The sequence below is a fragment of the Solanum verrucosum genome, unplaced genomic scaffold (assembly GCF_900185275.1).
Source record: "Solanum verrucosum unplaced genomic scaffold, falcon-dt-bn FXZP01000137.1, whole genome shotgun sequence".
Lineage (NCBI taxonomy): Eukaryota > Viridiplantae > Streptophyta > Magnoliopsida > Solanales > Solanaceae > Solanum > Solanum verrucosum.
Window position 1 is genome coordinate 1371711 of NW_026020405.1, and position 27142 is coordinate 1398852.

General features: G+C 29.3%; 5 protein-coding genes across 6 annotated transcripts in view; 3 read left to right on the forward strand and 2 right to left on the reverse strand.

Annotated features, from left to right (window-relative positions):
• Window positions 1–27142, forward strand: part of LOC125840365 (high mobility group B protein 1-like) — a 285818-nt gene that overhangs the window by 166926 nt on the left and 91750 nt on the right. The gene's annotated exons all lie outside the window — the stretch shown is intronic.
• Window positions 6955–10789, forward strand: LOC125840347 (auxin transporter-like protein 2). Its single transcript, XM_049519309.1, has 8 exons — window positions 6955–7009; window positions 7133–7321; window positions 7408–7593; window positions 7677–7789; window positions 7899–8082; window positions 8225–8322; window positions 9183–9648; window positions 10190–10789. The coding sequence occupies exons 2-8, from the start codon at window positions 7142–7144 to the stop codon at window positions 10421–10423; spliced, it is 1461 nt and encodes a 486-aa protein (XP_049375266.1). The 5' UTR covers window positions 6955–7009; window positions 7133–7141; the 3' UTR covers window positions 10424–10789.
• Window positions 18910–20118, reverse strand: LOC125840352 (uncharacterized). The gene has a single exon (XM_049519315.1). The coding sequence runs from the start codon at window positions 20116–20118 to the stop codon at window positions 18910–18912; it is 1209 nt and encodes a 402-aa protein (XP_049375272.1).
• The window catches only part of LOC125840355 (chlorophyll synthase, chloroplastic), a 132222-nt gene continuing 125663 nt past the window's right edge, over window positions 20584–27142 (reverse strand). Inside the window, exon 16 of the mRNA XM_049519317.1 lies at window positions 20584–20594. The gene's annotated coding sequence lies outside the window, so the exon portion shown is untranslated. The remainder of the gene's footprint in view (window positions 20595–27142) is intronic.
• LOC125840377 (uncharacterized) lies at window positions 22228–25112 on the forward strand. Its single transcript, XM_049519343.1, is given in 5 exon segments — window positions 22228–22469; window positions 23116–23155; window positions 23264–23424; window positions 23493–24209; window positions 24858–25112. Coding segments are annotated over 5 exon segments (1353 nt in total). The 5' UTR covers window positions 22228–22274; the 3' UTR covers window positions 25098–25112.

The window sequence follows — 27142 nt, forward strand, 5'->3', positions numbered from 1 at the left end:
TACCGCACTTATAATTTGAAGTTGACGGCAATAATTTTTGCGCTTAAGATCTGAAGGCATTACCTATATGGAGTTCGATGTGAGATCTACACAGAGCAGGAAGGGAGAGTGAAATGTAATTCTCCTAAGTCAGATCCACGTGTCCGTTTAAGGATTAGTAAAAACGCAAGTGGTAATTAATGGGACCCACGTGGATGCCAACGATGGAAACATTTTTCCGAATTTTAATCCCTTCGTGGTTTATAAATCCATGCCTTAATCATTGCTTCTCCCACTTACATTACCCCCTTAAAAAATAATTTTAATTTCTCAAAAATTGAAAAACAATAATTGTCATCATTGAAAAAAATTGAACAATATTTTAGTTGCAAAATGCAAGACAAGAAAAAAAATCCAATTATGAATACTAATTTCGATATTATTATTTCATTTTTTAAAAAAAATAACTTATTTTGATACTAATTACTGATATCGATTATACCAAAAGACCCCTTTATAGTCAAATTTCTAGAACACTTCCATTCTCATAGTTTTTTTTTGTCCTAAGAAAATTAAAAGTTGAATTTGTATGATAAAGGTTTTAATAGATAAGTCCAAATGCTTTCTTTGTCAAAAAATGGAAAATAATAATTAAAAAAATATACATGATAAGAGTTCCACTAAAAGATCTAATTTTGATGTAATAAAAATGTTTCCTTTTTTCTTTTATAATTTATTTTTTAAAAAAAATTGGTGGGTTGAAAATATTGTGGAAAAAAAAGTCGACAAAATCCCGTTTGAACGGGGCAAACGTGGGGTTTTTGTATGGAATTTATGTAACATATATTTCCATTAAAACAATAAAATGTGACAAAAAGGAAGTCCACAATCGCCACCACACTACGGCGGCCGGCCACTCCCCACCACCACCACCATTTTTTGCCTATATTGACAACATCATTTCATTATATAATAAAAAGGAGACGCACATAAATACATAAACAATAATTATCAACTTGCACACCTTAATAAAAGGGTCAAATTGAAACCCCCCACTAGATCCTTTTATTCTTTTTGGCTTCAAGGAAATAATAATAATAATAATAATAATAATAATAATAATAATAATAATAATATGCCAAGAATCCTACGTGCCACTTTCTTGATATATAAACATTAAACACTATCATTTTATATTTTATGTAGTATTAACAATGTATGGAAGATTAATGACCATGGTTCTATATAGTTTTTACATTTTTATAATTTGTATTATTTTATTTGAAAGTGAAATAGTTATTTACTCGCTATAAGTATTTCGATCTAGCTTTCTAGTTCTTTTAGCTATTGTTACATTTTTTTTATTCGTAGAAATGTGAAAAGATAAAAGTGTCGACTAGTCCGTGATATTATTTATCTGTTAATATATATATATATATATATATATATCTTAAAAAGATAAAGTTGAAACCCCACATAAGAAGTTTTATCGTTTAGGACATCATTGTTATCCCCCCAAAGTTTTAAATAGCAAAAAATCCATTAAAAGGGATTATATCTTGTACCTTAGTTATTTCTATTTATTTGTGCTTATGTATATATGGTCCGTGGGCATTGCTTTATTAATTTTCAATGTAAGGAAAGTTTGTGGAATTTGGGAAAAGGGAAAAGGAAAGGGGAAAAAGAGGGTTGTGGAATATCTTTTAATTTGACTAAAACATTTGTAAATTTTTTAACAAGCCAAAAATAAATAAATAGGACATGTTTTCTCCATGCAAGATTAGGAAATTGCATACTTATTAACTAGAATTAAAGACGTGTGAATTTGAAGTTTGAAAGTGTAGTTGGTTTTTGCTTGATTAAACTTTGCACCTTCTAGAAAATTTCTATATATTTTCTTAAAATTTCCATTTTGTATTTTTTACTTACAAAAGAGAGTACTCAATTATTCTAATCTTGTCGATTGCAATCAAGTTATAATATTCATAATTTGTAAATTGTAGCCCTAGTCTTGCCCTTTATTAATTTATTTATTTTTGGTTGTTGAGGATGAGCTAGTGGAAAGTGAGCAAAGAAAATAAATAAGGGAAGACCTTTTACATAATTTAGAACCTGAAAAACATTTAGCAATAATGGAGCCAACATATCAAAATATAAATAAGTAAATTCACGAAGAAATAAAAAAAATCGTCAATATATAATATATACATAAAAATAATTTGTTTTCTATTAAAAATATAATTTTCTTAAAAGAGACATCTCTGAACACATTTCGCTCCGTCATTGTGATAGCTTGGGGTGTTCAGGGTTTGGATAAAAATAAATTCAAATCGAAAAATTAAATCAAATCGATTAACTAGACCGCTTTTATTTGGATATGGTTTGGTTTGGTTTTACATTTTTAAAAATCAATAATATTTGATTTGATTTTGTTCAAAAGAAAAACTGAAGATTTAACCGAACCGATCTGATCCGATAAAATTATATTAACATATTTTATAATTATAATACATAATATATTAGTTTTTATGAACATTTCTTATTTTTAAAATTAAAATGGTTGAGGAAGAAGCGGAAAGTAGCAATAAAGAACCGGTGCTAAATCTCTTTTAGGGAAAATAATGTAATTAATACTAGGAGTAATTAAAGGTAAACATGACGCAAATTAATTGAGAGTAATAATATATTTTTTATCCGGCAGATATATAAATACAATCATTGATACATATATACAAATACAATCAGTCTCTCTAGATCTACTCTCTATGTCCTCTCTTGCTCGCCTCTCTCCTCCTTCTAAACATGTAGCTATGAATCGTAATTAACAAAATATAGCTACTTTTGTCTGGTTATGTTTCAAGTCTTTGCTAATTTTGGAAATTCATATTCTTTCATGTTTTTGGTCTTTTATACATAAAGAGGATGAAAAATAATAAAAATAAAAAAGGTGAAAATTCTAATGTGGCTAGCGGGTAGGGTCCCTAAAACGCCGATTGAATGGGCCAACTTAACAGCAAAATTAGCCGGCGGTGAAGTGGGGCTAAGAGGCTTTGATGGTTCGCGTGTTCACCTTTTACGGCGTGCAGCCGGCTACTCTGGTAATTTACGCATAGTCAATTAATTATGAAACGTAATATAGAATTTTCTTAGTAAGTAGTGTTGATTTAATTTGTAGTCACATTTCTTGTTGCAAGTGAATATCACCTTATAATGGGTGAACCCGACGTCAGGAACTAATCCGTCAAATTTCAAAGTTTATATGAGTTAGTTCGAATAACTGAATTAACCTATATTGACAACTCTAATCGTATATATAGTCTTAAGTTATTTCTTATATATAAGGTTATTTAAAATCGAATCAAAATTGATAATTCGAACGGTGAAAAAAGTAATTAATTTATTGGTTATTTGTTATTGGATTAACAGATTTTATATTTTTTATTATCGGGTTATTGGTTCTTAATGATACGAGGGTTTTTTTTAATGGATTAATCGATAATCCATAGTAAATTAATAAACTATATTTATACCATTTGGTATATAAAATCCTTGACTTGATTTGGTTTCATATTTATATTTTTTGTTGTCACAAACTCTCGATTATTCAACAATGTGTCGGTGTTTGCTTTTGAGAAAGATGTCAACTCATGTGCATGATTCATTTGATATGTCACTTTGTTTCTCACACATGTATCAACGTATATATGCTGATTCATTGTATATATACTGATACATTATATATATACTGATAGTATATACATAACACATATAAGAATTGTGCATAGGATTTAGCGTTACGTGTATCAATTATATTTTCTATAAAATGTAAAAAGTATCTATGTATTTTGTTATTATTTAGAAGTATCACTATAAAATACATACTGCAATTATTTGAAAGTATCTAATAATGTAATTACATTAGATAATTTGTCAAAAAATAAATAATGGGCTTTACAGCTAAGTGCTAAGGCCCACTTTGATTATACTACTTCATGTTCTTCTATTTTGAAGTAATATATTTTTGTTTATTACATACTTTTTTCATTTTTTCGTTTCAATTTATTTAGAAAAAAAAATGACTCTTTTCGTTTCAACATATTTTTAATTTCATTCACATGACATGTTTAAAACTATAATATTTAAGAATATTTTGATATATTCTATGTATATTTAGTTAAGACCATAAGATTATGTGGCAAGTCAAAATCAGATAAATAAATTGGAGTGGACGGAGTACTTATCAACTAGTAGTACAAAAATATTGCTAGAATTTTTCTAATTGACGTATTTAAAAAATGTTTTCTCCCACAACTTTATGCTATAAGAATGGAAAAAAGTTTAAATCAGTATTTGTCCTTAGAACGTTTCTTAGTGTTTCACACTAAAATTGTGACCCTTAAGTATAACGTATGTAGAATGAAGGTATAAACATGTGACACCAAAAAGTTATTATATATTGAATTGGAAAATAATGTATGATAAATTTCCTCTTTAAGTTTATTTGTATGACAATTAATTAAACATCAAAGAAAGATAGTTGAAATGACAATTTTTTACAACGTGATGAATAAATAAATTCCTTGAGCAATCCTCTTCCTTTGAACGATATTTTGCGGTTAAATTAGGCCCTAAATTTATTTAACTTAATATCAAATTTGAACAATAATCTCCGGATAAATTATTCACGCTTCGTAGGAATTGGGCATAGTTGGGTGTGCAGGCCTTAGCTTTCTTATATGATCTTGAACAATTTTTTTGATCACCTTGAGTTAGCTTTTGAGATTGAGTAAAATCCAAAATTCATTTAACAACTAAATATTTGACCTATTTTTTTTGTTTATTCTTCAAAGCAATCAACTTGTGATTTTAATAAATCATTTTCTCATCTACATTTAAAGTTTTTTCTTCTTGTTCACTATAATATCCATGCTTATTTTTCAAGTTTTAGTCAAAGTGTTAAGAGTGTTTGAACATGGATTTAAGTACCGTTATTATTATTTTATTAATATATAGAGAATTAAAAAAAAGAATGCAGATCTTGTAGGTGACGTTTATATATTGAAGTAAATTAAAACAAATAAAAATTCTTTAATTTTGGAATCTTCTTTGTATTAAAAAAAAAAAATAGCATATCACATGCACAAGGGAAAATGACAGTCAAACATAGAATGATAATTGCTTCTACGATAAACTTTATTTTTACCAAACACCCACAAAACAAGCAATAGAGACGTAAGACTAATTATTACTATCATTCTATGTAAATAATACAATAAATTATACTATGATATTTTTTATTATTATTTAAAATGAAAAGAAAATTCATTGAGTAACTTTAATAGGTTTTGATGGTGGAAATATAATATTGTTACGTTGTTAGCTCACTTAAAAAATAATTATAACTAATCGTTTAATCCTCTGTAACAAGTCAAATTAGTAACATAAAAAAAGAGGTTATGTTATCTATAATAAGATATTAATAATTATCATAATTGCATTCAAGTTAAATTTTTATTTTTTGTTCACCACCTAGTATTTACGATTAATATTGAGCATGATTAATTTCTGTTTGCCCCATTTGAGACCTATTAAAGATTGTCATTTTCTATCGAAAATTTTGGAGGACTCAAATCTAAAATTCCTAATTAAAAGTAAATACATTTTATTTATTCTAATATAAACTTCTATTGCCTATATAAGTTGATTGATTTTGAATGAAAAATAAAATTGTTTTAACTCTCATTTTACCATAAATTTTGAAATTAAAATTTATTTTTTATTTTTTATTTTTTAAAAAATATTATAGTTTTATACATAAAAGTAAAATTCTTTCCTTAAAAAAACTATTTTCTGACCAACTTTTGGACATTTACAATCCAGTCAAATAATATTTGAAGATATATTTTATTTTTTCATTCAAAATCTACCGTCATCGGCAAACTTATTTCAAGTCATGAGAAATTGACTTTTGATTTTTAACTTATTTTTATCATTTTTACTTAACACTAAATACTATTCTCTCTGTCCCAATTATATAACTTATTTTCCTTTTTTGGTCTGTCTCAAATGTCCCAATTTATATAATTTATTTTCCTTTTTAGTCCATTGCAAATGTCCCAATTTATATAACTTATTTTTCTTTTTAGTCTGTATAAAAAAAAAGCACATTTCTATATTAAGTAACAATTCAATTTTAAAATATTCACTTTACCCTTATGAAATATTTTACAACCACACAAATTTCTATCATTCATTTTAAACCACAACTTTTAATTATTTTTTTTCTTAATATGTCGCATAAAATAAAAAGAGAGGAAGTAATATTCTAAAATTGCTTATAAACTATTTTGAATTAAAAATACTTATAATAAGTCGATCCAAACAAATCGAGTCAATGTCACCACCATAAACGTTCATGTCTCTTTTCCTCTCTACCAAAAACAAAGACCCTTAATAAGAGTAAGAATCATGAGTGGATTACAGTGATGAAAAAGATATAAAAGGAAAAAAATTAAAAAAATTCCAAAACTCAAAAAACAAAAAAGGAAGAAAAATAAAAAAAAAGAGACATGCAATTAATATATATACATACTACCTCTGCCAACCAGTAAGCTTAGCTTAGATTAGCTGCTACTACTACTATTACTTCCCTTCTTTCTTTCTTTTTCTTCCCTTTCTGCAACTAAAAGCTCTGTTTTTTTTGCTTCTTTTAAGGCCTTCTTCGCCGCCTTTGTCAAACTTATCATATAAATTTCACACACAAGAGCATTTAAGTGAATTGATTGTGATCTTTGCAATTTACTACTCTGAGCTTGCATTTATTCACTTACAAGAAGAAAAAAAAAAGTTGCTTCTTCTTCTCTGCTTTTACACTCTTTTTTTTTTTTTAACTATAAAATGAATTGGGGCGGTTGCTGTTAAGTTAGCAAAAGGAATATTAAGTTCAATTAGAAAGGAAGTGTAGTATTCTTCTTCTTCGTCTTTTTACAGAGATCTGGTTTTCAACAAAAAGATATCTTAGTATTACAAGGTAATATATGTTTTTTTTTTTTTGGATCTGAGGAATTGTGAAAGAAGGGGAATTGTGCAGTGCTCTGTTTTTTTTTTGTTTTTGTCTCATTTTGTGTCTTTTTGTTTTGATGAGATCTGGCAGAAATTGATAATGTTGGCTCAGAAGCAAGCAGAGGAAGCAATTGTCCCAAATTTCAGTGATACTGATGGAAATTGCAGCAAAGAAGAAGTTGAAAAATTAGAAGACGATCAATCACTTTTTAATGTCAAGAGTTTTCTCTGGCATGGAGGCTCTGCTTGGGATGCTTGGTTCAGTTGTGCTTCTAATCAAGTATGTATATATATTTTATTATATTGTTTAACTATTTTACGATTTTGATATATTGAAGAAAAATCTTACTGTTAAATTTTAAACAGGTAGCGCAAGTGTTGTTGACATTACCATACTCTTTTTCTCAACTTGGTATGGTATCAGGAATAGTACTACAAGTGTTCTATGGTCTTATGGGTAGTTGGACTGCTTACCTCATCAGTGTTCTCTATATTGAATATAGAAGCAGAAAAGAAAAAGAAGGTGCTAGCTTCAAGAATCATGTCATTCAGGTTCGTATAAACAAAAAACAATAGACTCAATATGATCTGATCCCGCGCATAGCAAGAGCTTACTGTTTTCATTTTATTGGCAGTGGTTTGAAGTGCTTGATGGACTATTGGGACCATACTGGAAAGCAGCAGGCCTTGCCTTCAACTGTACTTTCCTTCTGTTTGGATCTGTCATACAACTAATTGCTTGTGCAAGGTATGATCCCAAAAAATTACTACTCTAGTAAGTAATTATTAGAGTGGGATTTAGTTCAAAAAAATTGATCTTTTTTTCTCTTTGTGGATGGTTTCTTGACTTGGAACAGTAACATATATTACATCAATGATCATTTGGACAAGAGGACATGGACTTACATATTTGGAGCTTGTTGTGCAACAACTGTTTTCATTCCATCTTTCCACAACTATAGGATTTGGTCATTTTTAGGCCTTGGAATGACTACTTACACAGCATGGTACTTAACCGTGGCTGCTTTGGTTCATGGTCAGGTAAATAAAAAGATAACTATATGTAACTGTCTTTATATTAAAAAAAAAAAATGATAATTGTATAACTAAATCCTAATTTTTGAATTTTTAGATTTGGGGTTTTTTTTGGTGAAAAGTTAATTTTTATTGTATTATTGTATAGGTTGAAAATGTTCAACACACTGCTCCATCAAAGCTAGTGTTGTATTTTACTGGTGCAACCAATATTCTTTACACTTTTGGTGGACATGCTGTTACTGTGTAAGTTTTTTTTTTTTTTTTTTTTGTAATTTATTTATATTTAGAATAATAATATGTAATCATTTTTATCCAAATATATTTTACTTCTTTTTTATTTGCTAGTATTTGTTTCTACACGGTTTCTCTTTGCAGCTTTTGCCTCCCACCTCGATTTTTGTAAAAACCGACAAAATAATGAAAAAAATAACTTTTTCTTTTAATTTTGTAAGCTAGGAAAACAACATTTTGCTTCACATGAAAAAACAAACAACAATAGTGAAAATGGACCTCCATTTCAATAGTACAAAGTTTCCTCACGTTTGTTTCCACTTCTTTTTAAAAATAAATAAAACTACTTTAAATTGTTTTTCCTTAAATCACTCCTTTTATTGATAATAGTCTTTTTATCTCTCAAGATATGATAAGGTCCATATATATACTTTACACTTTTTAAATTCCAATCGTGAAAATTACTTTGAGTATATTGTTATTTAGTTTTGTTTTCACTTTTTTTAAAAAAAATATTAATTTCTCACTTTTGTTTCTACTTAAATATACTTCGATTTTTTTTTCTTCAAATTATTGATTATGATCTTATCCTCGTATCTTGACATTTTCTTGGAACATGGGAACTAGCTAAGCCAAAGAATTGTTTAGTCAATTAAATGAGTCCCATTAAGAATTCTTCATTTCATTTAAAGAATCCAATGCCCCATATTGTCAAAAGTACTACTTTACTAGTATATCTCTTGAGTAATTATAGCATATGATTAGATTCCATATTCTTATTTTATTTTAACTTTTAACTATGCATATGTACATAAAAATTCGTACACATCATTTAACCTGTTTGTTTTTTTTTTGGTTAAATTAATTTTCAGGGAAATAATGCATGCAATGTGGAAACCACAAAAGTTCAAGTACATTTACTTAATAGCAACATTGTATGTGTTCACTCTAACACTACCATCAGCTTCAGCAGTTTACTGGGCATTTGGAGATCAACTTTTAAACCATAGTAACGCGTTCTCACTTCTACCAAAAAACGCGTGGCGTGATGCTGCTGTGATCTTGATGTTGATTCATCAGTTCATCACGTTTGGATTCGCGTGTACTCCGTTGTACTTTGTTTGGGAGAAAGTTATAGGGATGCATGATACAAGAAGTATATGTTTGAGGGCATTAGCTAGATTGCCTGTTGTTATACCAATATGGTTCTTAGCTATTATTTTCCCATTTTTTGGTCCTATTAACTCTGCAGTTGGGGCTCTTTTGGTTAGTTTCACCGTCTACATCATACCAGCTCTTGCCCATATGCTTACTTATCGAAAATCATCCGCTCGTCAGGTACGCATTCATTTCTCCCATCTATCTGTATTACGACGATTCATCATAGTTGTGCAATGACATTTTGTAAACCATAGTGGATTTTAGTCTTTAGATTGGACCTAAAAATTCAAGGGGTTATTGTTTTAGGGCTATGTTGACTCCTTTTACCTTATGGTCCAATTATAACATTTATAATGTTATCGAACAAAAATAATTTTTACACCATTAGAGTGCGTAACTTGGTGGGGGAGAGAGAAGGGAGGACATAAAGGTACAACAAAGGCATTAATGGCATGGATTTGGAAATATATGATATAGGTGGAAAGTCTATTTCATTTAGTTATAAGCTACCGTCTCCCTGTTAGTATTATGTCTGAAATGAGCTGGATAACTAGTTGACTGACAACCATATACCCCCCTTGACTTTGACATATATTTACTATACACACCTAGAGTATTAATTTTACATATTCTTTCAATAATGGTCCCTCCTTAAAACTATGCTATATTTGTTGTGTTCATAAAAACTTTGTAATATTATTTGTTTCATCTAATGCAGAATGCAGCAGAGAAACCACCATTTTTCATGCCAAGCTGGACTGCTATGTTTGTTATTAACACCTTCATTGTGGTTTGGGTTTTCGTCGTTGGATTTGGGTTCGGAGGCTGGGCTAGCATGACCAATTTCGTTAGACAAGTTGATACATTTGGCCTTTTCGCGAAATGTTATCAATGCAAACCTTCACTTCCACCGGCAAGTCTACCACCACATCCGGCGCCTATCCACCACTAAGAAGTTGACCTAGATCCACCTCGGGATGTTGAAAAATTTCAACAGTCAAAAATGTCCTTAGACTATATCTTGTGTATTATATACATGGGGTTGTTGCAATACTTCCCTTACATGTGGTGTGTGTCAAAATTTTCATTTTCTTAAGTTTAAATTTTTTTCTCTTACAGCAATATTAGATATAATAGTGTGTTAAATTGTGATGAATCCTTTGCTATCAAAAGCATAGGATAATTAAATCAAGATGTGTTAGTTTATTGAAGTTCTTTTTCTTCCCCACTTTTGGTGGAGTAGTAAATGATTGTTGTTATAAAATAGGATTTTATATAGTTGTTGCCTTGTTGGTATTGTTCAAACTTTTTGCCCTTACAGTGTCATTATTACTAGTCATGTTTCCATGAGGTATGATCCAATACAAGTATTTTTGTATTTTTTTTTACCCAAAAAATATATACAAATAATTTAATGGCCCAAAACAACACTTCAATGATCAAGAGCTCAAAGGTTAATTTCAATTAAAATTAACCCCTCTTTTTAAGTTTTGACAATAATTATAGTAAGGATTTAAGTAGCACTATAAATTGATAGTGTATATATATTTTAACAATGTTATAACAGATCAATTATAAAAATATGCTTATAATTATGTTATAAATGATCTAATAATATAAATATTATTCACATCATAACAATAATAATTGGTTTAGGATGTGATCTTTTTGACTTGATATTCTTCTTTATTAGAAGAGTGGGTCTTGGACCCAAAGTTTTTTCCCTCTCACATGGAATGCACGTTTGCTTGTTAAAACCTTGTCATGTGCCACTCTTTCCTCCTACATATTCTCTCACATGCCTTAACAAAATCTTGAACATGCAATGAACCTCTCACTTTAAAGTCTCTTCTTAATATTTTCTATTATTTTATTCTTACTGTTAGTTTGTTTACATATTACTTGTCTATTATTGATTTGATATAGAAATTAAGAATCAGTAAACGATAGGAGTAATTTTATCAAATCACACTTATTAAATATAAGTCAACTTAAATATTGAAAAATGAATCGTGTTTAATAGTAAGGATAAAATAGACACAGCATAATAAATTATATATTGATTTCATAAATTTTTCCAAAATAGTATAATAAACAAGAAAAGATAGACGGATGAGTGATAGATTTGATTCTATATGATGTTGAACTTTTAATTAATTAATATATTGCGTAATATCCGGATTAAGGTGTTGTTATGCTGTTTCTTTTAGAATAATTAAATCTAACTTTTCTTTGTTTGTGATGCTTAATGGATTATATGTTAATTTATAGGTCAATTTTTAAAAAAGTTTAGAGCATATAGGTAAGTGATAAAACAGAAAAAAAAAAGTAGTTTATAAGTTGGGTAGCCGAATTTGGTATTCCACTTTTGGAAATGGATGAATAAAGTGCATATGTCATTTCAAAAGAGAAAATAGTTTGAATCCTTATTAGAATGGACAAAATTAAATTCAACTCGTTTATATTTAGGTGGATTATGAATCTGTTCATTTATTAGTTCAAGTCATTATATATCGATACATAATAATTTAAATTGGTTCAAGAAACAATTTATTAAAATATTTTTTATTTGATATATTATATAGTCATAATGAAGAAAATAATAATTTTATTAGGTATTAAAAATTTATAAAAGAACAAATAAAATAATTAAAACTTAGTAAGAATTGAACTGGTTGGATTATGATCCAAATTTTAGTCCATTTCTGCTTAAGAATTTTTTTAGCAGGTTAATAACCTACTCATTTACTGATTCAACTCTGATATGAAATGAAGTTGTAATCATGATTATACTAAACACACACTAAATGATACATCTATGATTCTTTTTTTTCCTTTTTCTGATTTTGATAAATAATAGCACATTTTTCCTTCTTTTGTTTTTAATTAATTTTTGCATACTTATTTTGCAACATAAAAAAGGATTATTTTTTTCTTTGATATTTATATTGAGACAAGTGAAAGTAGAAATATTGTTTTCCATTGCAGGTTTGGATCCCTATATGATATTCTTACATTTTCTTTAATTCCCTTATTAGAATTATTGACATGTCACTATATGTTAATGTACTTGTAGTTGCAATAGTGTGGTCACATTCACTATATGTTCAGCTCACATCTCTCTTGAAAAATAATTCTATATATAGAGTTGACAAATTTATTTTGTTAAAAAGGTAATTATATTGTTTGCTCATCTACACTTACTTATTCTACTTATTATATGATGAATTTGGTCATAATACTTCAAATTTAATGTGTGCATTAATTTTAGAACACCCAAGTATCTCGAGTTTTTGTCATATTCATATTATTATTGACTTTTATGCTATATCTAACTGGTGATGAATATATTCAATTCACTATCGAAATTGGATTAAATATTTTTTCGATTTTCGAGAAGTATTTTAATGACAATCAATCAAACTTCTCTTCTATGAAAGTCTAATCATAATATGGGGGATGTCAGTTCCTTGAATTTCATGACTTCCCTTTTCCTTCAATAAATCACTCTTTTAATTCCCAAAATATATATGATCTTCATTCTCGAAAAATAGTTTTTGTCTTTGGTGGCTTGAAGCGGTAACGACCTTATAATTTCACAAGAAATGTCTGAAAATGCTGGTGTGTACATAACTTTATTCTTACCTTGTAAAGATAGATAAATTATTGTCTGTCTATGATAAATTCCCAACTCAAAGAAGGCTTAGAGCATTATTGACTTGGTAATGTTCATAATGTGAATTCTTGTGAAACAAAAATAAAACAAGTAAATCTTGGGTCATGGGATTAGAGATCATATCAATATAATATAATGTTTAAAAAAAAAAATGTTGGGTCAAAATGGCAAATTGAAGAATACGCATGAGCATGTGGAAACACATTGGTAAGATCTAAATCTTGTCTCCACAAGTGTGGACTTTTGATTCATTCAAAACTTAGCAAAAGTAGTTGTGTTTGTGAATATTATCATGCTAATCATGACTTAAGATTTGTTTATTAACGGCTTTAAGTACAAGATAATCTTCCTCGGTTCACATCAACTATTTAATTTATATAATAAGTATATAACATTATACTATTAATTTACCCAATATATTTATAATTGTGAACAAATCTAAGATGTAAAACTTAAATTGTGTTCCTAGCTAGTGGACTTTCGTTTATTAAATTTGTTTCCTTGTGTTATGCTCTATATTGAGTAAGTCAAACGTAGGTTTCGTTTGAGTAAAAGATTATAAATCTTTTTAGTTTTATAGACGTATAGTCTAAGTTTCATACATTTTTATAAGTTTAATCATTTCAATATAAACTTCAAAAAGCATTAGCCTGAATTTTCTTTAAAAGTTCATATGTACAACATATATTTGAAGTTTGAACTCCTAATATGTTAAAAGGATTTTTTATTTAAAGTTTGGTCTAACAACTCTATACTTCGGAACAATCTCAAATTTCAGACATTTTTGTTGGAAGTTGGCTTGACAATAACTTTAGACACACTAATAGAAAGGGCAGGTCTAGTGCAATCGTTAGGGGTTCACCAAATTAGTATTTTGTTTTCTTAGATCATGTATTTGTATTAAAAAATTAATAAATTTATACTAATATCTAGCTCAGAATCCATTCCATTTGTCCAATTAATTTTACATTAATTTGAGATTATTGTAAGAACATAAAATCCAAAAATCCTGAATTTGCTTTTAACTAGTAGAGGAGGAGGTTAATTGTACATTAATTTGAGATTATTGTAGAAACATAAAATCCAAAAATCCTGAATTTGCCTTTAACTAGTAGAGGAGGAGGAGGAGCTACACTTTTTCAGAAGTTTATCACTATTAATTACAAGTTAAATAATTTTTAATTAAAAAACATCATATAACTTAATTAGTAAAATGAAAATTGGACACCCCATTAATTTTTTTTCAATTTGTAGCATAATAGCTCGTGCCAAAGTGACAACGTTAAGATGTCAAGTCACTAAAACATATATCACGTAAATTGAAACAGTAAAAATTCATTTCATCAAAGTAGAGTGACCAATTGGTGTCAAACTTGACATCCATCAAATAGGCCCATAGAGAAAAGGTCTTGGGCTCTACTGAAAGTTTAAGAATTGAAGGGGGTTCTTATGGGTTTAGTAAGGCCCAAAAAGACAAAATATTATATGGAAAAATTACAAGAATATACTATTTAAGACATTAATTTACCTAATATTATTTTAGTTTTTTTATTTACAACATTAACATTTTAATTACAAATATGACATTTTATTATAAATTAAAAATTTACATGATTTTATGTCCTATTTTATTGGTTAGTGGACTAAATTTTTGGGAGTCATATTTTATCTTTTATTTTAATTAATTTTTAGAATCTCAATCACAATTATATTTGGATACGTTTTGTTAATAAATATCTTACTCTCTCTTTCATGTTAACCTTACACGGAAGAATTATCATTGATGTACTTTTTTTGCCCTTGGGCCTTGGTAGACGCATTGCTGCACACATTTTTTTCAAGAAAAAGTTTTGAAACTCCTTCTTGAAAATATTTCTCTTTGTTTCTTTTAAAAATCATCTCTTACAACACAATTTTTTTTTACTCTTTGAATAAATCGATTGTGAGTAAGAAAGTTGCTTTTGATAATGCTCCCGGAAAGAGTCCTCGTTTGATGAGGCTTATATCGATGTCAAGATCCCGATTGTTTGTTTCAAAATAAAAAATTACAACTGTTAATTTGAAGAAGATCCGCATTATCATAGTTAATATGATTTGTATCATGTGGTCCATAAATTATCGGAAAAATTTTTAAACACATTTTTTTGTGTACACTTCGGTGGTCGATTTGGTACAATTATTGATGATATGTTATTTTAAATAGTGATATGTGTTAAGGAATATACTTTGGTAGCTGATCCGATATAATAATTGGTGATTTGTTGGTTATTAACCGTAATATGTTTTTGTGTATATATTTTGATGGATGGTATAGTTAAAATATTGATAATTTGTTGATTTCAATTTGATGGATGGTGGTCGATTTAGTACAATTGTTGATGATCTGTTATTTTAAGTAGTGATATGTAAAGGAATATACTTTGGTAGTTGATCCGGTACAATAATTGGTGATTTGTTGGTTATTAACCGTAATATATTTTAGTGTATATATTTTGATGGATGGTATAGTTAAAATATTGATAATTTGTTGATTTCAATTTAATGGATGGTGTGATTAATTTTTTGGCGATATATCGATATAGAACAATAAAAGAAATTGATTTTAATTGATGGTAATGTTGATTTTAGTTATATGTTCCAAACCTGCAATGCATAACACTATAATCTAATCAAGTATATATCAACTTTTTAGAATCATCAAATTAATCAAATTAATTTACATGGTGTACAATGTGGTGTAACCTTTGTGTCAAGTTCAAATTTTAATAACTATAACAATTAAAAATAATTGGTGGATTTGTTGGTTAAAAAATAATGGTAATTTGTTGATTTAAAGTTGCAATATGTTATAGTATATATATACTTTGATGTAAGATATGACTAATTTTTTGGTGATATGTTGGTTTAGAACTATAAAAGATATTGATGCTAAAGTTGATTTTAGTTATGTTACAACCCTATAATACGTAATACCATAATCTAATCAAGTATATATCATTTTTTTAGTATCATTAAATTAATTTACATGGTGTACAATATGATTTAACTTTGGTGTCAAATGCAAATAAATCTAATTTAATTTTACCATAATGAATGAATTATACCAAATTATAACCAAATAAATTAAAATATATAAATCCATACATTGATGATAAATTTATTATTGGTTATATGTTCCAACTACATTGGTGTAAAAAAAGATTTAAACAAAAAAATTGAAGGGAGAGAACTAAAGAAAAACAAAGAAATTTTTCAGAAAATAAAATGAGGTATATAAAAAGAAAAAAAAAAGGAGAAAGCGACGAGTGAAGAGAGTTTAGAAAAAAAAAAGGGTGGAGAGAAAAAGAGAATCAGTTTGCTTAGTATTTTAAGAGGAAGATTAGAAAAGGGGAGGAAAATAAGGAAATAAAAATATTGAGGGATTAATTATTGAGAGATTTGTGGAAGGTAAATAACAAAATAAGAGAAAAATAAGGAATGAAATCTTATTTAATATAGGAACGTGTATTGTTGTATTATTTATACCAATTTATTTCTTATTTTTTATTTATTTATTTTGTTTTTGTAAAAAAACTATTGCTATATAGGTGAAAAGTTAAATTACTGTTATATAAGGGTTATTTAGGTGCTTAAATTGTACATTTAAGTTTTTCACCCTAATATTTGGGCTAGCAAAAGTAACTATATTGGGCCTCTATATGGGGCCATGTAGGCTGGTTCTGTTTATTGAAGGCCTTTATGAAAAATATGGCCCAATACTCTTCGGTCATCTAGTTTATCGATTTTAAGCCAATTCTCTATTATATACTCGGACTTGGCCTAATTGGTACATAACTTGTAATTTTTTGCAAATTTTCCAACCTTGTTTAAGTGGAGAAAATTAGTTTGAGCTATTTAGAAAAAGATTTGAGTTGATGTCCATTAAAATTTATCATTGAAGAGTTTTGAAGCTCAAATTTTAAATTTGAGCTTTCACAAAATATGAATTATTTTTAGTGAATAATATATCAGAAGAATCAATCATTAGGTAACGATGAAAAGACTTATTTTATGTAACAATCGATTTGGTGTGATCATGTTGTCACCTTAATATTTTTTTCTCATGTTATCTTATTATTCAATAATTCTATTTTATTCTTCACCTTACTTTTTTATAGTAGCTATACCCCGTACCCTACTTTTCTTTTTGTAGGTTTATCATTCAAATTATGAATATATGACATTATGTAACGATGGAGAATATTAAAAAATAACCATCTAACTCCTTACCTATCATGATCTCTTATGCACGTCTTCATCATGATGATTTAAACAAGTATTAGGATGAGGACATGTACACCCATATAAAAAAAAACATTATAAAGGACAAATATAATCAACTAATTAATTAACAAACATTGATTAAGTCAATGAATCTTGTCATTAACTACTTCCCAAATTGATTAAAATTCCTCAAAAAATAAAATAAAAACAATTTGATCTACAAATTTGCCCCAACTGCCGGCTTTGAATCATTTTATAACTTTGAAATGTTCTTAACTTTTTTTTGGTTCCTCCCTTTTCCCTTATTATTCTACTTCCTCAACTAAAAAAACCACACTTCAATTTTTTTTCTATAGATATATTCAAGTCAAATTTATATGTTTTAGCCACCAAATTCCTATCTTGTAATACAAAGACATCATGTCATCTGAAATTATTGAAATTACTGAAGAAGAAGATGTAGATTCTTTATGGAAAATGGATAAAGAAGCTCAAAGATATAACATTAAAAGAATCATTGAGTACCAAAAATCTCTAATATTTTCTTCTTCAACTTCTTCAACTAGTACTTCTTTATCATCAATTTCTACTTCCTCTACTCCAAGTTCAAGTAATTCATCTAATTCATTCTCCAAGAAAAGTAATTTATTAAATTTGATGAAAGAAGGAAGCACATCATTAAGGAGATTATTTGACATGGAACATACTAGTTTATCATCACATTTTCAAGATTATAGTGGATCACCTATTATTAAACCACATCTTTTGTGGGGTAGTGACTCTGATCATGATCATGATCCTTGGAGTTCCATACAAAATCATCATCAACAACAAAAAGATGCAAAAGGGAGTTTCACAAAACAAGATTTTGTTGACATCAAGAAAAAGCAAAGATTTGGTAAGCATAAATTGAAAAGAAAAAAGTCATTTAGAAAGTTGCCTAGGTTTAGATTTAATTTATGGAGATGGGGTGGATTTAGATTAAGAAGATTGAGGTTTCTTTTTTGTGGTCGTGTTAAATGTTGACAATTTTATTTTTGTATAGATAGAGATATAGATGATAAACAATTTTTACTAGACACAAATTTGATTGTTCATCCATCCTTTATGTTATATTACCAATAAATTAACTCATTGTACTTTTGAAATTATATACTCAAATTTGTAATAGTTATTGAAAGCTTAGTAAATTTTTTATTTATATATCCATCATTCATGTTTCTCGTAAAAACTATTGGATTCAATTGAACATGTTTAATCATGACATCTGCCTTTGATCTTTACGAAAGAAAGTGAAGTAACGAAAAAACCAATCTCTAAATTTGACAAGAAAGAAGAAAACAAAGAAAGTGAGAGAAAAACATCAAAGGCTTGTTGTAGTTTGACCTTGTTCAACCAAAATCAAGAACTTGTTTTGAGTATTAAAAAGTTAAATTAGCTAGGTACATTCATTCCCTCAATATTAACTTATCTTGGAAATCAAGTGTTTAACAACTTAATTAAATGTCATTACATACCACACAATGAGTAGATATCAATCTATCTATGATGCTTCCTTGTTCAATTTTCATACTTTTACTTTGTCTATTCCACAAGTGAATACCATAAGTCTTCTCATTTTGCTCAAGCACTTTAGCCTCTATCCATCTTGAATCATTTTTAGCATTAAAAAATCCTTTAATTCTAACCCAATTCATTGGATAAAAAGCTCTTGGTGGCAAGACACTAAAGTTGTAATCTTTTACCTTCTCTACCACTCTTGAAACCAAGTATGGTCCATTATATCCCCATCTATTTCCATCAAAACTCAAAGCAAATTCCTCCATGAATTTGTAAACAAGTGGATGACTTTTATCAAAAATCAATACTGCATTATTCAATCTTGTCCATTTCCCATTTCTATCCACACTTTGTGCACCAATTGAGTTCCTCAATCTTGAAAAATCCTTCAAGATAATGAAATCCGTGTCTAGATAAACACCGCCATACTTGTACAACACGGCTAGTCTAATCAAATTAGACAAATTTTGTGCCAATGGAATTTTACCAGGGTCCTTTTTCCCATTCTTGAGATCAATAAACCAAGATTTAGATGGAGTATTTTCAAACAAAAAATACAAATCAGGAGTGACAAGAAGAATTCTATAGCCCAACTCAACTAAAGATTTAAATATCATAGTTCCACTTGGTGAGTCTAAAGTATGTGACAAAATTATCAAGCACCCTTTAGGATGTGCTTTGAATAGACTCTCTAAGGTAAAAAATTCTCTTTTACCAAATGATTTTGTAGGGGAAATCCATGTCATGAAGAATTGGACACTACAATAATGACTTGTAAAAAATTCATTCATTCTACCATTGAATTTTCTTGAGATATTTGTGGACTTTAATATCTCAAAATATGGCAAGTTTTTCTTGAACCAAGAAATTCTTTCTTCTTGTGAGAGATTATAAGGAGGCACCAAATGTGCATAATCTTCTTCTTCTTCCTTCAAATAAACTTCATTATTAGTCTCTTCCTTCGTCGAAAACAACGGTCGATTAGCTAAAGGTGGTTTCAATGGTTGCAAGGAATTGATATTGATTTGAAAGACAATTGATTTGGATGAAATATTAGCTATGAGAGAATCATAGAGGATTATAAGGGAAATGATCAAAGCAAAATAGAAAAAAGAGAAAAGTTGAAACTTTGTATAGTAATTAAACATCTTTAACATTAAAAATAACACTTATTCTTAGTGTATCATAGAAAGTTATGGATAAATTTTCATTGTGAAAGAACTAAAAACAATTAGGCCTAATATATGAATGAATAATGGTCTTTTGCATGAAAACAAAATTGGTGAAGAAGCATTTTGAAAGTTTTAACGTGTTGAAATTTGAACAATAAGCTAAGTGAACTAATTGATATTGTTTGGCTGCCTAAAAGTAAATATTTTGTATATTATTTCATAAAGGACTAAGGAATCTGACAAAGTAATCTAACAGAAAATGAGGTTTCTTGGACACTTATATATTGAACAGAAAAAAAGGTCTTTCCGAAATACTTACGTCTAAAAATGAAGATCTCTTATACTTGTAAATTTGTCATAGTATTACTATATATTGCTATAAACGATAATAAACAAAAAAATATTACCAAATATAATAATTATTTATTAAAAGTAATTTTTCCATGAAAGTATGTAGGGTGCCTAAGAATTATTTAGTGCAAGCATGCCATTACATTACAATAAGAGAAACAGCAAGGATATTTTAACATATATTAAATTTATTTAGAAACAATATATCTACTTCTACGAGGTAATAATAAGGTCTGCATAAAATTTACTCTTCGTAGACCCTATTTTATGGTATTTCACGGGGTATGTTGTTGATGATTAATCTTTTCTATTTATTTTAGGCAATTCAAGTGATTGAGAAAAAAAAATATTGTAGTTAATGCATAATTGAATGAAACTTGTATTTAACATTCAGTTTAAAGGATTTCAAAAATAATTGATTTAATTTAGGGTCTCTCTTTGGCATTTTCAAAGGAATTATTAGGAAAATATAAGAAAAATAAAGATCTTTGTTTTTTTTAATTCTTTTATTCCTTTTTGGGAAAATATATGTCTTTGATTTCTTTTGTGACTTTCAAAAGTGTGCACAATATTCATTTTATACTTGTTTTAATCCGCTTAACACTATCTTCTCTTTCTTTCCCAAAATTCAAGTTTACCGTTACACCTTTTTATGATAAATATATTTAAGAGGAAGTTACAATATATATTGTTCGACTATTATATGTATAGTAGATATATATTCTAGAATTAAACTCATGAATTTTAGATTCTGAATTCGTGTTAAATATCAACTTTTTTATATTCCATTATCCACGAATTCAACTCAAGAAATTTAATTAAAAATAAATAAATTAAAATGATATATCCAAAAACAGGTCCACTTGTAGGTCCATAATGTGACCCAAATACAATACATCACAAGTAATATCAAATATGTGGAGGAGCAAAAGTTAGGGCCCCTTTTTATTTAGAAATAAAATAAAATAAATTAGTGGTAAGAACGTATGCTGTGCGTTACCTTTAATTATTTAATTTGCACTCCCAAGAACAAGAAATTTTTTTTTTTAAAAAAAACATTTTTATTATTATTTACTTTTTCTTTATTTGAAGTTCGATATTCAATCTGACAAATCTGAATTCATGCTAATAGAGTCTTATTCTGGAGTAGCGCCCTATAAAAAAAAAAAACAAATTCAAAGCTCGAACTAAATATCTGATTAAAAAAAAAACATTCGATTTATCATATCGTAGCACATCCCATCCTTGATTTTACTATTATCACTACTCACTTGAGATTCCAATTAACGTTAAAGATTCAATTAGTGGGCAATGAAGTCACCTGGTACTTGATCCGTGGCCATTTCTCCCACTGGACCCCACACTTACCGTTCTTTTTCTCTCTCGATATCAATTAATGTGACACAAAGCCAACAAAGTTTTTTTTAATATTTTTTTAAAAATATTTAAAGTTATTAATTATTAGGAGTATATATTTAAATGTGTTATTTTTTTAAACTGATTAAAAAGAAAGGTCTATCATATTAATCGAAACAAATGAAATAGTATTTCTTATTTAGTTTAAAATATAAATAGCCACCTATATGTCTAAATTTAAATAATTTCAAATGTGCTACGGAAATTGAGACAAATAAAGGAAAATATAAAGTATTTAAATTAACCCCACATCCACTCCCTAATAGCCACCAGTCTCTCTTCCCACAGTTACACACATAATCATCATTTTTATTTTCTGTTTTTCTTGAACCCCCAACTGAGAAAAAAAGCTTCAAACTTTAGTTATGGAGTCTTTAACAGGGCTATCAATAAAAGGGGTTTGTTTGGATAAGGTTTTAGATAAACACAAAGTTTTATCTTTGAGTAAAAAATCAGAAATTTGCTTTCTTGGATTGTCAAGTTTCAAGATTGTTCATATTACCTCATGTTCTGTTCAGCACAAAACTATTCACCCTATTTTTTGTGCTTCTGATTCTCAGGTTTGTTTTATTTTTCTTTATTGAACAACTACTTAGTATTTAGTTTCAATTTCATTTAAGGGTTGATTAATGTGCTAAAAAGTTTTTGGCAAAAAAAAAATTGAGTCTTGTTGATATCTTTGCAGTTTACCTTTAATTTATTTGTTCCTTTCTATTCAAATTTGAGTTAGTTGTAGCTGAGAATAAGATATAACTCGCATGTTTCAATTTATGTGATTAGGCATATAGTTTAAGAAAGAATGAGAAAAATAGGAATACTTTTGAAATGTGTTATCTGAAACAAATCTTACACATTTACGTGGCTATAAATCATTTGATTAAAGCTAAAAAGGAATTTTGAAGTAATTTTATCTAATTATAGAAGGATAATTTTCTTTTTGGATTTACTAAAAAGGAGAAGGGAGTAGATGTTGAAAGTTTGATGCTTTTGTTTGTGATGATTCTTTACCAAAACATGATACTGTAGTCCCAAAAGGACTCATGTGTTTTCTTGTTCTGCTAATGTAGATAATATACTAATATTAGGATATAAAGTTGAATCTTTGGTGCATTTATATAAATGGTATCTGCACTAACTGGATGAAAATTTATGTTTCTTTAGCAAAACTAACCAATATAATTGATATTTAACTTTTAACTCATTCAGATACATATTCAGAGTGAAGAAACAGAAACAACTGATACAAGTAAGTCAATCTTACTGTGACATTGTCTTGGATCTAGGATCTATTTTTGTTGTACCTTAATCCTGTCCAAAAGACTAAATCAACAGTATACTGTTGTTGTCTTTCTAGATCCTTCCGAACCAGTTCGCGTAAAATTTCAATTGAATAAGGAATGCTCCTTTGGTCAGCATTTCTACTTAGTGGGCGATGATCCAATGCTCGGTTTATGGGATCCATCAAATGCAGTGCCACTTGAATGGTCAGAGGGACATGTATGGAACGTCGAGTTGGTAAGAACATGTTGTTAATTGATGTTTTAATTAACTTAAGGATGTTCTAATTTTATGGACTTCTTTAGGATATCCCAAGTGGAAAAACTATCAGCTACAAGTTCATTATGACAGTAGATGATGAGACTATCTTGTGGCAACAAGGCCCTGATCGAATTATTCAAACATGGGAAACGAAGAAAACGATAACAGTTTCTGAAGATTGGGACAATGCTGAGCTGCAGACAATTGTAGAAGAGGAACCTGGTGCAGAACAATCTGCAGTTAGTCCAGAAATTTTAATAGCTGAGAATCTGGTTCCACCGTCAGCTGTAGACATAGAAGATGATGTAAATGAGGAAAAAACTACTGAAGTTCTAGCTATAGTCGCGGAAAATATCACTGAAGTAAATGAGGATGTGAACACTGGTCGAAATGAGGACACCACAATGGAAGCAAAAGCTATTGGCAAGAATATGGTTGCCTCTATTGATGGAGTGTTAAGCTCAAAAAATGAGTCCATCTTAGTGGCGGACGAAAGAGTTCCCGTCTTGGTTCCTGGCTTAACACAAGTTTTGACCTCAGTGGTTCACACGGACAAAGTTGTTGTTGAGAGCTCACTTGGATCAAATAGTGAAGAGTTGAATGAAGTTCACATGGACAAAGTTGTTGTTGAGAGCTCACTTGGATCAAATAGTGAAGAGTTGAATGAAGTTCACATGGAAAAAGTTGTTGCTGAGGGGTCAGTTGGATGGAAATCGGAGGAGTTCAATGTGACAGAGGTAACTGCTTAACACCTCTTAAAAGTTTCTTTCTTTATGAGCTTGGCAAGTGGCGATGACCCCTTACATATCGGTTAGCAATGATATGTATATGGAGGAAGAAGTGTCTTTAGCAAATGTAGTTCCTCTCAGTTTGTCTTCATAATAAATAAGCCCTCTTACAATGATATAGATACATTTGTGCTTGAATTACCAAGACTGAACAAATATTTCCATTCTCTAAATTCTTTCTCAAGAAAAACTGAGAATAGCACAATCTCTTAATCACATTGTAACAATGGATGTTCTTAGAACACAAGAAAGTTAGACGCACAAACTAAAACGTGTAACCCCATTATGTCCATGAGATAATCATCTTAGGGTGATCCTTTTGTCGACATATGCTCTTATTGCACTCGTATTCCCTGAAGAATGAGAACCAACGATGTAACATCTAGTATTGCATACGTCATTAGTCCGATTTAGAAGATATAATCGGAGGACATGTATGCTTTAGGTTCCATTTGTATACTTGGTGGAATCTGGCATATCTTAACTACTCAAAGGCCTTTTACCTAAAATGTCGAGACTTTACTTTGGTACTTCTCAAAGGCATTACATAGTTCATTTACTGTTGTATTGCAATTTTCTTTATTTGTCAATTCTGATATGTTGTCACTTTTAAATGTCTAGGAAGAGGTAGCGACGGATATAACACATCCTCCAGAAAAGGTGAAGATTAATGTGAAGCAAGAAGTCACAAAAGGGCATGAAGATACAGAAAAGTCTGAATTGGTTGAAGGAGGAGGAGATTGGTCTAATGGAAAGGCAGTGGAAGAGAATGTGTTTGTAAGTGATATGCAAAGGAGTAAAAAGACATTGTTGAAGTTCTTTGCAGGTTTGGGTTTCTTTAAAGTAGAGCTTGAAGGCTGAAAACTAGCTCATAGAGAAGGAAAAACAAAAGTAGTGTATATCAACTAATAATGAATGATGGTCCTCGTTTGATCTTAGGCTATGTATACTATATTTTGTTCCAATACATATTACTACTATTCTAATCTACTCTCATATAATTCTTGTTAAAGCATATACTCGGAAGTTAAAATCGAACTTCCCATTCATTAGATAGAAAAGAGTTTCAAGAGATTGGACAGAATGAAGTTTAAGAAAGAAAAAAAAGACATTTGGATCTTATGATCTTAAAGTTAACAAACAAAAGAGATTATTTTTTTAAAAAACAAACTAAAAAGAACAAATTAAAATGGAAATGGTATATGTTCTGACCCCCACACACAATTACAGTCGTATAGGTAAATAAGATATGTGTTCACAACTCCCAATGTTTTCTTGTTATTATAACCACTGGGAATTCTGCCCCCACCCAACGTAACGCCTACGCTGTTCCCTTGGCCTTTTTCCGACTATCGAAAGAAACATCTTATTAATTACACATTTAAATTCTGCAAGTCCTGGATCTTAGAATTCAGATATAGGTGTAGCATGTCAGAATGATATAATGACATCATGTACAAGTGATAATGAAGGATAATTCTGCTAAAACACACAAGGCTAGTCTAGTGTTTTTGAAAGCGAAAAAGGCGATGAGGTCCTTGGAATTTGACAAGTGAAGCACACACTTTTTTGAAGTAAAGCGCAGAAATTACTGGAAACTAAAATATTAAAAAAATCAATGAATTTAGTACAATAAAAGTTAAGTTGCTATGAGAAAAATTCACTTACATATAACAACTTACAATAGTTAGCTCTGTAAGAAAATGGAGTTAATCAATCGATCTACAACACGCTTTGAAGAGAGGCAATAACCCATCACCACACACACAATGCTAGCAGATTAATAAATATCAAGAAAAGTTGTCCTACATAACTAACATATAACAAGAAATGAAACAACAAGGATGGCCAATGGAGCATTACTATAAGTGTTTATGCTAGTTGACCGACGTGCTTTGTTTCATTTAGCATTTGGAAATAGAACGCATCTCAGCCTCCGATGGAAATTTTCACAAACCAATTTACAACAACGCCTCAAGGCCAAGCAAGTTGGGGTCAGCGATGTAAATCCTCACGGACCATGTTGCTCCATTTAAGCTCATCTTGGACCAATATTGACCAAAAATACAAGTACTAAATTCTCACTATTTTCTCTCACTAAAGGATTCCTAGAAAACATAGGACCTGAGGTAAATGTACTAGCACGACAAAAAATAATGAGGTCACCAAACCCTACAGATCTCCAAGCTTGCAGCCCAGCTGTTCTGCTTGGTATGCAATGTGACCTTCAAGAATATTACTGGCTTGGGATCATTCAACTCCATCAGTGAGCAACTTCTTTTCTTCTTCGACTCTAACAAGAACTAATTGAAAAGGCCTTAGTCCTTGAACCTGCACAGTGACAGTATCAGCAGCTTGAAAGGGTTCAATATTCTACAGTAGACTCTAGAAACCATATCAGGTTTAAGTGAAGTATGTTTTCATGAAAGTGATATGGAATGTCCAGGTTGATGAAATTCTTCTTTTCGTAAAGCAGCAATATATTAAGCTTGTAGTTCCTAAAATAAGCTGAGCACCAGCATAGACAATTAATCCTCATTAACAGCTATTAGATGTGGCATAAACAATGGCGGAGCCAGGATTTTCATAGGGGGGTCAAAATATAAAGAAGTAAACATATGAAGAAGCGAAGGGGCTTTAACGAATAGTATGTATACATAAAAAAAAATTACCTATCTACACGGTATAATTTCCAGTGAAGAAGTGTCAATCGGCATCCCTTGGCCAATTGTGGGGGATTCAACAAATAGTATACATACATACAAAAAAGTTACCTATCCACACAGTATAATTAACCAGTGAAGAGACGTCAATCGACATCCCCTGGCCAAGGGTGGCTCCCACTGAGCACAAAATGGTCTAAAAAATGAATTTAAGCTTAAATCACAACTTAAACAAAGCATTCC